Raw genomic sequence first — 15212 nt, forward strand, 5'->3', positions numbered from 1 at the left:
CTTCTTCCTTCTAATTTATTGAAAATCCCACCTACATTTCCTTAATACGAAATAGGCCCCAAATGCTCAAATATTGACTGTTTTAATGTTTTTCCACCTCAATTTTACTTGCTAAATAATTTTTGACTTTCTAATTTTTTTAAAAATGACAATATATTGTAGACCAGGCAAAGTTTGTATTCTGACTCCCTCCCTACCTACCTTCTGTTTTGTTTTGTTTTTATCCCCCTAAGTGGAACAAACTTCCTTCTGAAAAAAGTTACTGCAGGCACAAATTGCTGATTATCGTCATTTTAGAGATAAAATCTCATGATCTCAAGTTAGCAACGAGGTTTCATAAATGCAGTCAAGTCAGGGCTGGAGAATGGCAACCGGCATCTCACTGTGTGCTCTAAAGTGGGGGCATCCTTCTTCTGCTTATTATCGGCTGAGAAAGGATGGATTTAAGCAGTGAAATATTTCAATGATGTAGAGCAAAGGTGACTTCCTGTTTTGTTTTAGGCTTTGTTTCCTTCTCCTCTCAATGAGGGCTGTGTTTTCTGACAGCCTGCAATCCTTTTGCTCCGTGATTTCCCTACGAAAGGGCAGGGTGCGCGGGCCTCTGCAGGTCATTGCATTTACAACACGCCCTCGAAGCGGGTGGGGGAGGTGGCTCATTAGTGGCAGGAGCGGACCCGGAGGGGATCTGTTTTCTATTTTCTTCTCTAGACTGAGCTCATTTGGATGGGAAGGATTTTATTGTTGTCATCATCATCCTTATTATTTGTGGTGTAATTTCCCTACACATTTCCCTCAAGTGTTAGGTGAAATTGTTGGTCAGGAGAGTTAAATATTAAGTGCCATTTTATGTTCAAGTGCTTCAAAGCAATTAGTTTTCCTTCTTAAGATTAAAAAAAAAAAAACCTCAAAGGGTTTTGTCTGCAGGGCAAAGGAAGAAAAATGAAAAAAAAAATTTTTTTTTTTTGCTTCTGGAGGCCTATTTGCAATTGTTCTCAGCATTTCTTCTTCGACTTTTTTTTTTTTAGATGGAAGGCAATTTCCTTCCACCTAATTATCTAAAGTGCAGACCGCTGTAGTCAGGAGTTCTGGTTAAGGCTCCACCATTGCCACAAGGGTCCATGTTTTCTGCGACTTGGACCTTTAAAGTGACATTGCTTCAGTCCTTCCCCTTCCTGTCTGAGTTTGTGCAGAACTGTGGTGCTCCCCCAGATAAAGCTGTAGCTTCCGTTACTAGGGAGATTGGGGCTAGGTGGGTTTCAAAGTGAGGAACTGGGGAGACTCCTCAGTTGGAAATTGGGGTGGCTCTTCAGTAAGGGGCTGGAGGCTCTTCCTTTGGAGCCAGCCCGGGAGGCTCCGCAGCGTGGGGGTGGGGTAGACGTGCAGGTCTCCAGTCAGACCTGTCTTGGTTTATCGCGTCCCTACTGCTCAAGGCTTCCCCTCCCCTCCGCTTCCAACCCACAGCCCTTCTTCCTCTCGTTCCTTTACTTCCTAGGGAGGGGGGCAGGCGTTGGAGGGCTGGGTCTGCACCGGGGGCGGATCTGCCCCCCTGGCCTGGAGGTAGGAAAGCGGAGACCGCGGGTCCCAGGCGCAGGCCTCCCGTCGAGGCTCCACCCGGCCGTCCCTCCTGCCAGCTGCGGTCGCTGCAGCCGCGGCAGCTCCCAGCAGAAAGTGGATCTTTTGGCTCAGCTTGCAAGACTTGCAAACTCTTACTGCACACCGCCCCGCCCCCTTAGGGGACTTTTCTCTTTGGTTTTCCTTCCTTGCTCTGCCTCCACACCCCTCCTCCTCCCTTTGGAGAATTTCATGCTTCTTTTAGCACCTTTCTGTAACCAGGGGACGCAGCACCGCAGAGCACCAACTACCTCCGTTGAGTTCTTCTGTTGTTTTTATGTCTCCCTCGCTTCCTCTTGTTATCCTCTCATCGGATTCATCTGCGAAGTCTGAAGTTTTGCCAGGGGGGACGGGAAATAAATAGGTGCTGCTGCCGCCCCACGAGGCTTAGACGACGGGAAGGGCAGCCAGAGCGGCAGGGGCGGCGGCGGCCGGAGCTCGGTGGAGCTCGTGGGACCCCATTGGGGGAATTTGATCCTAGGAAGCTGTGAGATTGCCGGGGGAGGAGAAGCTCCCAGATCGTCGTGTCCAGTTCCAGGGGGGAGGAGGAGACGGCGGAGCCGGCCTCTCGCTCGGCGTGCTCGGCGCAGCTGCTCCCTGCCCCGTCCCGCCGGGATCATGGTCTGCGGCCGCCCGGGAGGGAGGCTGCTGCTGCGGGCCGGGCTGCTCGCCCTGGCTGCGCTCTGCCTGCTCCGCGTGCCCGGAGCCCGCGCTGCAGCCTGCGAGCCTGTCCGCATCCCCCTGTGCAAGTCCCTGCCCTGGAACATGACGAAGATGCCCAACCACCTGCACCACAGCACCCAGGCCAACGCCATCCTGGCCATCGAGCAGTTCGAAGGTCTGCTGGGCACCCACTGCAGCCCCGACCTGCTCTTCTTCCTCTGCGCGATGTACGCGCCCATCTGCACCATTGACTTCCAGCACGAGCCCATCAAGCCCTGCAAGTCTGTGTGCGAGCGGGCCCGGCAGGGCTGTGAGCCCATCCTCATCAAGTACCGCCACGCGTGGCCCGAGAGCCTGGCCTGCGAGGAGCTGCCGGTGTATGACCGCGGCGTGTGCATCTCTCCCGAGGCAATCGTCACTGCCGACGGCGCGGGTGAGTCCTGACGCCGCGAGCCTCTCTCCCTGCCTCGCAGCCAGCTACTGGAGTCCTTTGCTCTCTAATCCTGTCTTTTCTATTCCGATCACTTCTCTTAATCTCCTTTTCTTTCCCCTCATCACCCTTCCCAACGGATGCACTGTCTTCCAATAGATGACGTGTTTCTCTAAAACACACTGGTTACTCCACTCCCATCTCACTTCTACTCACAACGGACCCTTCACTTCCCACTCTCTTTGCACGTGGAAGTAACCAGGTCTTGTATAGTGATGCTTTTTAAAAATTTTTATTTGTTTACAGTCACTGAGCTTTCTTGCCCGGTTCTCTTGCTTTCTCAATCATCCATTTTCCCTATCTGTAATGCTTTAGAGATGCTTGTCAACATTGTATGGTGAAAACAGAAAACTGAAGCACCGTTTTCTTCTAATCATTAACAATGCCCAGATAATGTCAGTAACCTTTCTCTGTCCCACAGATGTTAGTGGTATGTGTTTGCTCAAAATCCAATTTGAGCAATTACCTTCACCTTAAATTTCCCTCGCCTTTCAATGAGATAAATTGTTCTTCCATTCCAGACTGAAACAGCTGTGAAACATTGCTATGCACTGCTGATTAGCTCCTGTGACTGGCTCCCGCCACAGAGCTGGCGGAGTGACATTGCTGGGCGCTTTTCACATTCCCATATGCCTCCAAGTCATTTTGTAAATGACATATGGGTGAAAGGAGTTATATTTAAGGCGTGTTATCATCACACACTCATGTAATGTTATTTTTAATCTCACCTCTTATCCCACTCTTAAGTTCTGCAAATAATTTGTCTTTAGTACCTTATTTCATGCTCTTTCTCTGTGTGTACATCAACCACACATGCATTTCAGTCTTTCCCTACCATAAAACTTTATTGCTGTTCTACATTTAATAGAATAAACCACAAGCTGTTTTCTCACTAGTGTTTGGTCTCAGTATGACAGTCATAACTCTTAAGACCCCAACTAAACCTGGTTCCTTATGGTCCATTTAACGCTAACTCAGTATCACTCCTGCCAGTTAACCCAAACTTAAATGTCACCCTTCGTAGCCTTTAAAAAATAAACCCAATCTTTACGGTTCGTCTTCTTTCATACCCTTCCCAGATCAGCTCTGTTCTTGGATGTGAAGACTTGATTGCCTCCTTTTCTGTTCTTTTCTTGGGCATAAAGTTTTTCTTTTGCCTCTCAATGTGCTCAGCCTAAGCTCATGTCCTCAGTCCATTTCTAGGTAATAGTTCCTGGGTGTCAGATAACTGATTTGAAAAAAATTTGCTCTTTGTGCACATTACCCGTTGAATATAAAGTGAGTGGGGAGGGGGAAAGTGTTTGTATGAATAGCCACAAAACCAAAACTGAACAGAAAGATTTCAAGAGCTTTTGATGGTCACTTCACTTAGTGTATCACTCTTAATATACCTATTGTTTTCTTGATTTTGATCAAGAACCAGGAACTGCTTGTATACAATAATCAGGAAGAAATGAATTTGTAGTTAATCTTGGGGCTAAAAGCACAGTCTTGAGCCTTTGCACTCAGTGCTGTCACAGGCTGTGTAGACTCTGGAAGAGCTGGGTGAGCTGCTGCTCTGGGCTGCCAGGTACTTAGAACCCATTAAATGCGGATGCTCCTCTCAGGCCAGGGGCTGGGAGGGAGGGAGGCGCCCATGGGTCCTGTGAAATGCAGTCCTCCCCCTTAAAGAAGACTTGCTCTGAAGCCTCTCAGAGATGGCCCTCAAAGGAGAGAGGTTTGGCCAGGTTAATGGCTCTCAAAGCCATAGTCAATATTGATGGGAAGCAGTTTCCATTAGTGTCCCCGAGTTACCTATCATTGTGGACCAAACACAGAACAATTGCCTCATTGGAGCTCTCAAATAAATAGGACATGCATGGAAACAATTTGTCAGTCCATGGACCTGATTTCTGAGCTACCTTAAAATGCCACCATATCTGCTTTGCTGACGCAATCCTTGCTAGAAAAATAAGGAGGGGTAGGTGGCAGTTGGAACCATATTTTAGTAAAGATCTCCCTTCCCCTCTGCCTTTACCTTCAGTGTGAATCAGACTGTTGTGGCAGGAGGGAGCTGAAGGGGACGTGGGAGTGGGGCATGGAGGGGCGGATTCTAGCCTGAAGGGTCCTCTTGGCTTCCAAGGCTGGTTTGCTGGAAATTACATTCCCTATCCTGGGTCAAACTGTCAGGCACCTGGAATTACTTAGGAGCTACCACATGTGGCCAGTTTAATTTACGATGCAAATATACTCCTTGGTTCAGTGGGATATGATAGTTCACGAAGCTGGGCTTCCCCGCTTCCCCCCTTCCTCCAGGTATAAACAGAGTCCTTATGTCTTCTGACTAGAATCCAGCTGACTATACAAATAAGGTCTTCCTGAATAAAAACGGGACCACCTTTCACATTCCTTCAATGCCAAGAAGATTTTTCAAATCCTACCATTCACATAGATCTGTTTCCTCATAGTACATACAGTATGACTCCGCAAACTACAAGCTTAGAACATTTTGCAAAGCCAAGTCTTACTGAAATGAAATATTGCTTCGAACTGCTTGTTGTTTTTGAAATACTAAGGGCAAAACATATATTTATAACAAATATCATACCATAATAAATTCACATTAAATTTATTCATTTTCCACATTTTACATTTACTATATGGTTATGGCTACGTGCTTTATCTGAGAATTTTATCAGTTCAAGTTAGTCATGTATGGTGAGTAAAGGGTATGGACAGACCAATCGTTGAATCTTGATTCTGCTTCATGTCAGCTGTTATCAGAAAGAAATTATATAACCTCTCTGATTCAGTTTTTTGACCTGTATCAGAGGGACAATGCTGTCTACCTCCTACAGGCATGTGAAAATGAAATTAAATAGCAGATGTACCACCTGGTTCATGGCTCTTAACAAATTGTTGCTGCTGCTGTAGCTGTTTTACTATGATTACCATTGTTATAGAAAATTGATATTTTTTTGTGTGTGTTCATTTGTTTTTTGAAACGGTATGTTGGTCACTGCAGATTCACCCTAGAGCTTGGGCCAGTTCAGCTCTGGAAAACAAGCTTCACAGTGGGACCTAACTTGGGGAAGCAGACCTTCTTCTGAACATATAAGCTTCATAACATTTCATTTTATACAAACCCACCTGGACCTCAGGCTCCAGAACCCATTCCTTTGGGAGCAACAGGAAAAGAGAATGAGTCTGATGGCTGTTTGTTAGTTACAAATGGTTTATCAGAAGCAGAGCACTCATGTATTTAAGAAAATGTACGGTATGATATTTAACAGCTATTTATACAACACCCATGGCGTGCCATGCCAAGGGCCTTATAATCACTCCTCAGTCACTGCTGCTCTCCGTAGTGGTGTTAACTTGTCACCCCAGCTCTTGCTCAACACATTTCTCCAGGCCTGGTCTCGCCTGGCAGAGCGGGGCCAACTTTCCCATGCATGAACTGCTGTTTAATCATTCCTCCATCCTGAGGAACAGGCAGCCTTTTCTTCAGCCCTGGTCTACAAATATTTGAGGGGCCAGACGCTCAGAAGGAAGACTTATTTAGTGTGATAGGAGGAAAATGGATTGGAAAGGAGAAATGGAAATTTTAGATTAAAACTAGAGAGAAAACACGATTTTAAGAATCCTTCATCCTGTAAAATCATGACAGGCACTCTGAATGGGGTAGGGAAGAATATCGCAGTGTTATTTAATTTACAGTTAACCCAATTATCAGTGGTCCCCAAATCTTATTTTTATTTTGTTCCCGACAAACTTCCAAATAGTTGTTGCTATAAATAGCAAAATTGACTGTTTTTTTTTTTAAGTTTTCTTATTTTTCAATTTTTTTAAAAAAATATATTTTATTGATATTTCACAGAGAGGAAGGGAGAGGGATAGAGAGCTAGAAACATCGATGAGAGAGAAACTTCGATCAGCTGCCTCCTGCACACCTCCCACTGAGGATGTGCCCGCAACCAAGGTACATGCCCTTGACCGGAATCGAACCCGGGACCTTTCAGTCCGCAGGCCGACGCTCTATCCACTGAGCCAAACCGGTTTTGGCCAAAATTGACTATGTTATATTTGGCCATTCTCTTTTTACTAGATGTATAAGAAGAGGAGATCAAGAGTCACCATATAGATATATACTTTAGAATAATTAAGAGTTGACTATTTTCCTCAATTTGAAGAAAATCACAGCTCTAGAGTTATAGGCCATTAGTTGGAATTCCAGATTTGCCATTAATATTTTAAGCAAGTCATTTGACATTGGGGATTGTGAAGAACAAAAGAAATATTCATGTGACTGATAAACGGTAAAGCACAGTATAAACATTTAACAACAACGTGATTGGGGAAATGATATATCATCCTCAGGAGAGGGATCATTCGCAGCAACAAAATAAGAACTAATTACACCACACATGTTTTAGGTGCTGTTTTAAGTGTGTGTGCATATTAATTTATTTAATTATATAATCGCTACGAGGGAGGTGCTATTATATCCATTTTTTCAGAAAAGAAAGCTGAAGCAAATAGAGAAGTTAAGTGATGTATCCAAATGCATAAAGCTATTATAAGAAAGAAGATTCAAACTGGAACCCATTCTATACTATACTTCCTCTGTATGAAGAAAGAAGTGATTCCTCATTTTAGAGAGAATCTGTCTTTTGACCATCAGGTCGCAGTTAAAGCATTGTTTTTATCATTGTGAAAGCCCATTTATATGGAGATGCTCATCAGCTTACAATGGGGTTATGATAAAACCATACTAAGTTGAAAATACTGTAAGTCGAACACTCACTTAATATATTTAACATAATGAACATCAAGTCAGGGCTAGCCTACCGCAAACGTGCTCAGCACAGACTGTCCAAAAAATGTTGGCAACGCAGTACACTGTAGTGCTTGTTGTTTACCCTGACGGGGAGCTGTGGCCCGTTGCTGCTGCCCTGCATCACACGAGGGTGTCGTAGTGCATATTGCTAGCCTGGAAAAAGACCAGAATTCAAACTTCGTAGTATAGTTTCTACTGGATGTGTAATACTTTTACATCACTGTAAGGTTTAACCATTGTAAGTTGGGGACCGTATAGTTTAAGAGAATAAAAAACAACCCTGGATAAGGGGTTTCAAAAGATAAAACTACTTCTTTTGAGATATCGGAGAGCGTGCATTCCAGATTTTCACATCTAATCCTTAGCCTTTCAGTCTCAGCATGCTCCAGAGTAAACTCGTCATTTCCTTACCCTCACAGGCCTATTCCTTTATAGTATTTTCTATATTGTTAGGAGGCACTGCCGCACTCCAACTCGAGGCCTGAGAGTCAGTCTTGCTTCCACCCTCTTCCTCATGCCCAATTTTCAATGGGTATCAAGTGCTCTGAATCTACTGGAAATCCAATTGCCATCCCTCTTTCTCCAATGCTACTTTCTTAGTTTGAACCTCAGTGTTTGTCACACGGACTATGGCCATTGAATGAAAGCTGACTCACTTACCTCTAGTATTGTCCCTCCATATTCCAACAGGCAGATCTTTCTGAAATGCAAATCTGTTGCTTAAAATGTTTGTTATATGCCTCTAGCTTCACGATCTCATCCCTTCTTATCTCTCCAGTTTCGTTTCTTTTAGCTTACGCCACTATTTTAGCCATGCTGGAAACCTTGCAGGTCCCTTGGCCATGTACTGTGGCTTTTGACCCCCATACTTTTCCACATGCTATTCTCTACCTAGGAAAACCTCCCTACCTTCCCCGGCTCCTTTAGAACCATTCCGGAAATCTCTATGACTCCTACTAGAAACACCGGGGCATAAAACCAACCAATAATATCTACCATTTTAATTGAGGATGATTTTGTTAGAATTTTTAAGTTTCTAAAAACAATTTTTGAGTTATTTATGATTAGAACACTGTTTTTCTCTCTTTTTTAATAATTCTAACAATTGACATTTAAACACTCTTAAGAGTGTAGAAATATTTTTCTGTGAATAAGAATGAAAGAAGAAAACCACTTTCCTAGATTCAGCTGTGTCAAAGAGGTTTTCTTTTCCAAGAGAAGAGCTTTATTTTTCACTTTTATTTCAACCTTTTAACATTAAACAATTATTTAAAATGTAGGTTAACAGGATTTCTTTATTTACAGAGAGATCATATAAATTACATGCATATCATCACATTATTATTGGACTTATTCAGGAATGGGAAAACCACTGGCATATTCCTTGGATACATTTATTGTGAATGAAGTCATTGAATAGAATAAAAGGCATTAAATTAATAATATATGACTCATTAATTGTAATTTTTGGTGCTTTTATCCTAACTTGGTATTAACCCCTCCTTGTTTAACATATTCATGATATGACCTATGAAGAAAAGACAGAGAAAGAACATTATTTTCTACTAGAGGCTTGGTGCATGAAATTCATGCACCGAGGGGGCGGTGTCCCTCAGCCCCGCCTGCGCCCTTTCGCAGTCTGGGACCCCTCGGGGGATGTAGCAGTGTGCCAAGCGGTAGGTGGCCAGGGAGAAGCCTGAATTGGGGCTGGGCGCTGCTCATGCTCATCACGGCCCATTGCACCTGCTGCTGCAGAGACAGGAGAGGCTCCTGCTGTGGCACCTGCGCTCACCAGCCATGGGCCTGGCTTCTGAGCGGCGCTCCCCCTGTGGGAGCACACTGACCACCAGGGGGCAGCTCCTGCATTGAGCGTCTGCCCCCTGGTGGTCAGTGCGCATCATAGTGACCGGTCGTTCTGGTCATTCTGCCATAATGGTCACTTAGGCTTTTATTATATAGGCTAGAGGCCTGCTGCATTTGTGCACCAGTGGGGTCCCTCAGCCTGGCCTGTGGGATCAGGCTGAAACTGGCTCTCTGACATCCCCCGAGGGGTCCCAGATTGCGAGAGTGTGCAGGCCAGGCCGAGGAACCCCACTGGTGCACGATCGGGGCCAGGGAGGGACGTGGGAGGTTGGCCAGCTGGAGAGGGACCGCAGGAGGGCTCCAGGGCATGTCTGGCCTGTCTCGCTCAGTCCCGATCAGCCGGACCCTAGCAGCAAACTAACCTACTGGTTGGAGCGTCTACCCCTGGTGGTCAGTGCACATCATAGCGACTGGTCAACCGGTCCACTGTGTGCCCCCTGGTGGTCAGTGCACATCATAGCTAGTGATTGAGTGGCCTTATCATATGATTAGCATATTATACTTTGATTGGTTGAACGGCTGACTGGCGACCGGACACTTTGCATATTAGGCTTTTATTATATAGGATTAGGATAAACACAGGCATTAAACTCATTTAACATAAAGTGTTGATACAAATATAAAACTCTTGTTTAAAAGTACTGAGTTGAAGTTCAATCAAAACATAGAGGTAGGTACAGCATCTCTCAGCATGGTGCTTTGCTGAGGCACTCTGTTATTCATTAGGCTGCTTTCCTAATTAGGACACAGAATAACTTTCTGTTATTGTCATTTATCATTACGATTTTCTGGGATTTCAGGATTATGAAAAGTGCAAATGGTAATTTCCAATTACCATCTCTATTTGCACTGGCATGAGTAATCCTGCTGAAGAACTGTTTAATCTATAGTTAACAAAGAGCATGAGAATGCTTTCTGAATGTTTTTTTCTTCTTAGGCACTAAGAATTTAAATGTAATCATTAAAGTGTGACACATTTATTTATTGAGGAGGTGTGTTTGGCCCTTTTAGTCATCAAGAGATAGGTGTTGGGCAAGTGCCTAATATATGCATGGGCTTTATTGTGTAGGATGCTCATAATTCACAAATTTGGTGAAACTAAAAAAAATTAGTAATTCCTGAAATTTTATGCATAGTTGATGAGCATTCATAAAAAATATATTACCTTTCAATCAGATGAAAGAATAGGTCTTGTCTTTATTTGACCTATAAATGATAGACTGGCAACCTCATGGCATTAATAAGAATCTACTTCCTTAAGACACCTGCATTCTTACCCAAATCATAACTGTGACTGAATTAGATTTTTATATGGGAACTAGAGGCCCGGTGCACGAAATTCACACACTGGTAGGGTCACTAGGCCTGGCTGGTGATCAGGGCTGATCAGGTTCCCCACCTCACTGCCTCCTCCTTCCCTCGCTCCCTCAGCGCCCTGCCACGGCTGCTGGTCTCCCACCATGTCCTGAGCTGCCCCCTGGTGGTCAGCTCATGTCATAGCAAGCGATTGAACACCCAGTCTCCCGATCCTGAGGGGACAATTTGCATATTAGCCTTTTATTACATAGGATTCTTAAAGTAATAATGAATATGTGATGATTCTTACTTTATTCTATCACCTTTCAGATTTTCCTATGGATTCTAGTAATGGAAACTGTAGAGGGGCGAGCAGTGGTGAGTACATCACTACTTTCCTGGTTTTCATTTGTAGTCAAATCTTTGATGTAACCTAGATACTGAAGTCTTGGTTGGGGACATTTGTGCCATACATTTTAAAGTAAGCTTATAAAAATTATTTTTTATTTATGCTAATTTTATTTTTTTAAATTAGCATGTAATAAAGTTGACCTTTACTTTTGGTCATTAAAAATTCTATGAATTTTATGAATTCTATACTTTTTTATATAAAAGAATATTTATTTGGAAAACCACAGAGATAGAAGTAATTCATGGAAGAAATGGGCTTAGGAAATAAGTTATAGAAGTAAAGGAAGGACCTTTGGAGCTTAGAAGTGAGGAAGGTAAAGGTGACGCACCTAGGAGGATGGGGAGGGGATGGGGAGAAGGGAAAGGCGCTGGTGTGCTCCCAAGAGGGAGAGCTGGGTCCCCTGTGCTAAGGGTTTTAAGGTTGGAGATTTTAGGGGAGGTCCCAGTGGAAGATCTTAATAGAATATTTATCAGCGTTCCCGGTGTGTCCTTTCAGGGTCAGGGTCTCCACGGTCATTATTCAAAGCAGCTGGTCCTGAGGTCAGCCTTGGCGCCTGGCGTTGCATGTCAGGTGTTGCTGTTTTTCTGGGCCCAGAGCTGAAATACACCTGAGGCCTAGATGTTATCTCTAGGGAGTAAAAGTCAGGGTGTCCAAACTGCATGACCAGTGATGTGCTAGGGGAGGGCAGGTCACCCGGGGCACAAGGTCCCACCTTACAATTGTCCTTTGGTAGGCACCCAGGGCTTTCCACCCCGGTGACTTTCTGTACCTGGCCCATCATTCTTGCTTTGCTCATGTCTGTCTAACTGCCTACGCCCCTCTCCCCACCAAGGATCTTGGTTCTGAATTCTTTCAGAGAAAAAGGGCTCAGGTCTCTTCTGTAGCTGTTCCTGCTGAAGAGGGGCTAAGTTTTCCTTTAGAGCCGAGATATCCTTGTTCTCTGTCAGAGGGACAATGAGACCTGGGCACTGAAGGAAGTGGTGATGGTGTCTAGAGGTGGTATCTCCTGAGTATAAATAGGGCTTGTAACCTGGTAGAGACAAACTGTTACAAATCTTCGTAAGTGAAAAATAAAGCTTTTAATTGAACTAGAGTCTGTTATTTACAATTATGTTACAGAGTCCTTTTTTTTTTTTAAATATATTTTATTGATTTTTTACAGAGAGGAAGGGAGAGGGATAGAGAGCTAGAAACATCGATGAGAGAGAAACATCGATCAGCTGCCTCCTGCACACCCCCCAGTGGGGATATGCCCGCAACCAAGGTACATGCCCTTGACTGGAATCGAACCTGGGACCCTTTAGTCCACAGGCTGACGCTCTATCCACTGAGCCAAACCAGTCAGTGCTGCAGAGTCCTTTTAAAACATAATTTCCTCCCTAAAATCACCCTCATTTTCATTAAAGAGCCAAATTAAGACCAATTTATTTACTGTATTAAGTCCAGTTTCAATTTGACCTGATTATTTGCAGGAACACAATAAGAATAGCAATGGATTATTTAGGCTCTTTTAAATCGCTTTGCTGGGATCTGATGATTGAGCTTAAATTAGCCCCTCAGCTGGGGGCTAGCAGAAGGGAAAAATGATGAATCCATTACCAGTTTGATGGTACTGGTCTTCTCCATCTTCCTGCTACTATTTACTTTTCAGAGTCCTTAAGTAGCTGTTCCACGCATTTTGTTTAGGTTTTATAAATCCATTCAGCGGGAAGGACATGATGGAGTCTACTTACGCCATCTTATCATAAAATAAACTTTTAAATGAAGTATGACATATGTGAAGAAAAGGTCATAAATCATAAAAGCATGCAGCTCAGTGCCTTTCCACAGAGTAAACACTCTTATGTAACCACCACACAGATCAAGATATATCCATTACCACCACGCCAGCAGCCTCCCTGTGCCTCTTCCAAGTCATAACTTCCATGCTTCTTCCGGAAGATAACTACTGGCAGGAATTCTAGCAGCATATTTTAACTTTTGCCTGGTTTTAAACTTTTATGAATGGCATCCTACAGTGTACATGTAATTTGTGCGTGTGTGTTTGCGGTTTCCTTTGCTCTTTATTATGCTGTGTATAGCAGTACTTTCACATTTTCATTGTAGTCTATCATATGAATATATGACATTTTATTCATTCCAATGTTTCTGGATTTTTGGGCTGTTTCCAGTTTTTGTTATTACAACTCATGCTGCATTTGTTTCTTTACTAGTAAGAACATTACAACTGTAATTAATTATTAATTTTTATTCATTTTCTTCTAGTAATTTATTGATTTGGGTCTTTATGTACTGCCTTGTAGGGTAGGGTGTTTTATACGTGGAAGCAGAACATAAAATAATATTTATAACATTTGTAAATATTAAAAATTAAAATTAATATTGCTAAGTTTGTAAATAGGTTTGAAACATCTATTTTCATTAGATTGGACCAGTTTTCCCTGTTGATTTTCACTGACTCTTATCAGAGTGAGAAGTGTTTGAACTGAGACAATGTTTACCAAAGGCGCCCCAACAAACATTTATCTTTTAAAAATTCATTAGTGTTCAGCAATAGTTCTATTTCAAGGATCGCTCCCACTATTTTATTTGGTCAAAATAAACCAAAAAGCTCATTTGTATAATACACAGTACATTGGGTAAGTCAAAATTTTTGGCCATGTGTGTGCATGTGCTATCAATTTGTCCTGAAGCTGTGGTTAGAATAACATAGCACTTCAGCGTGTGAAACAGAGAAGACATCAACAACACTATACATAATATACAAAAATAGTTCAATGTATAAGATTATCTGGAATGAATGTAATATTCCTGGGTTCAGTGTTTTCTATTCCTCTTTCATAATGTTTTCCTGTTCTCTGGCATAATGGGTGTGATGAAAAGCTAGCAAACAAAACCAAATTCATTCTGTTTGAATTCGCATGTTCTGAAAAGAAAATATAATTTGTCAAAATTCTATACTTTGGAGTAATGTAACAGCTGAGGTTGATTATGATAAAACAGGAAATGAGGAAGACATAAAAACATTGTAATCCACATAACCCCTCTTTCAAAAGTGTCAAGCTGTGTCTGTCTGGAATTTGGAAAAGAAATTCTTTCACTCTGGTTAATTTATCCTGTGCCTCTAAGCTTAACAATTTTCTTTTTCTTTTTTTAGAACTAATAATTCTGTCTGAGAAGCTCACTATGATAGTGTAAACTCACTATCATAATAAGGAGAACATTCTCTCTTGTTTCCATAACTTGGAATGTGGAGAAAAACAATTTTAGTTCTATTCCATTGAATCACTAGGTCTGTCAAATCAACACAGAAAATTGAGGCAGGTAATAAAATGATGCAATTAAAAGATATATTTTTATTAAAGTAATCCTGAAAAAGAATCCCATAGTCTTCTACTTTGTGATGGTGACCAATTTATGAGCTTTTATATTTGAAAAACACAAATTTCCCAGAAAGGAGATAGAGTTGGTAATTTCTGACACTAATTAATTATGTAATCATGACCAAATTACATTACTTCTAAGGGTCTGCCTCCTAATATAAAATCAGATTATATTGACCGCTGGGTCCTCTTGTGATAAAAGTAGGTTTACAGTTGTGATGACATGAAACACAGAGTTATTATTCTTGTATTATTATTAATTGACTAGAGGCCCGGTGCATGAAATTCATGAAGGGGGGTGTGTGTCCCTCAGCCCAGCCGGCACCCTCTCCAATCTGGGACCCCTCAAGGGATGTCCGACTGCCCATTTAGGCCCGATCCCAGTAGGATCATGCCTAAACGGGCAGTCAGACATCCCTCTCACAATCCAGGACTGCTGGCTCCCAATTGCTCGCCTGCCTGCCTTCCTGATTGCCCCTCACCGCTTCTGCCTGCCAGCCTGATCAGCCCCTAACCACTCCCCTGCCAGCCTGATTGATGCCTAACTGCTCCCCTGCCAGCCTGTTTGCCCTAACTGCCCTCCCCTGCAGGCCTGGTCACCCCTAACTGCTCTCCCCTGCAGGCCTGGGTCCCCCCGCAACTGCTCTCCCCTGCAGGCCTGGTTCCCCCCCAACT

At 43.2% G+C, this 15212-nt stretch overlaps 1 protein-coding gene across 2 annotated transcripts in view; it reads left to right on the forward strand.

Annotated features, from left to right (window-relative positions):
• The first annotated feature begins 1629 nt into the window (after positions 1-1629).
• Positions 1630-15212, forward strand: part of FRZB (frizzled related protein) — a 34281-nt gene continuing 20698 nt past the window's right edge. The window contains exons 1-2 of one of the 2 annotated variants that reach the window (XM_080671222.1): positions 1630-2707; positions 11073-11120. In XM_080671222.1, coding sequence (XP_080527348.1) covers positions 2230-2707; positions 11073-11120 — 526 coding nt within the window. In that variant the 5' untranslated portion in view covers positions 1630-2229. The remainder of the gene's footprint in view (positions 2708-11072; positions 11121-15212) is intronic. The other variant, XM_080671223.1, reaches the window with a different exon arrangement.

The sequence above is a fragment of the Plecotus auritus genome, assembly GCF_963455305.1.
Source record: "Plecotus auritus genome assembly, chromosome: 5".
NCBI classification, from domain to species: domain Eukaryota; kingdom Metazoa; phylum Chordata; class Mammalia; order Chiroptera; family Vespertilionidae; genus Plecotus; species Plecotus auritus.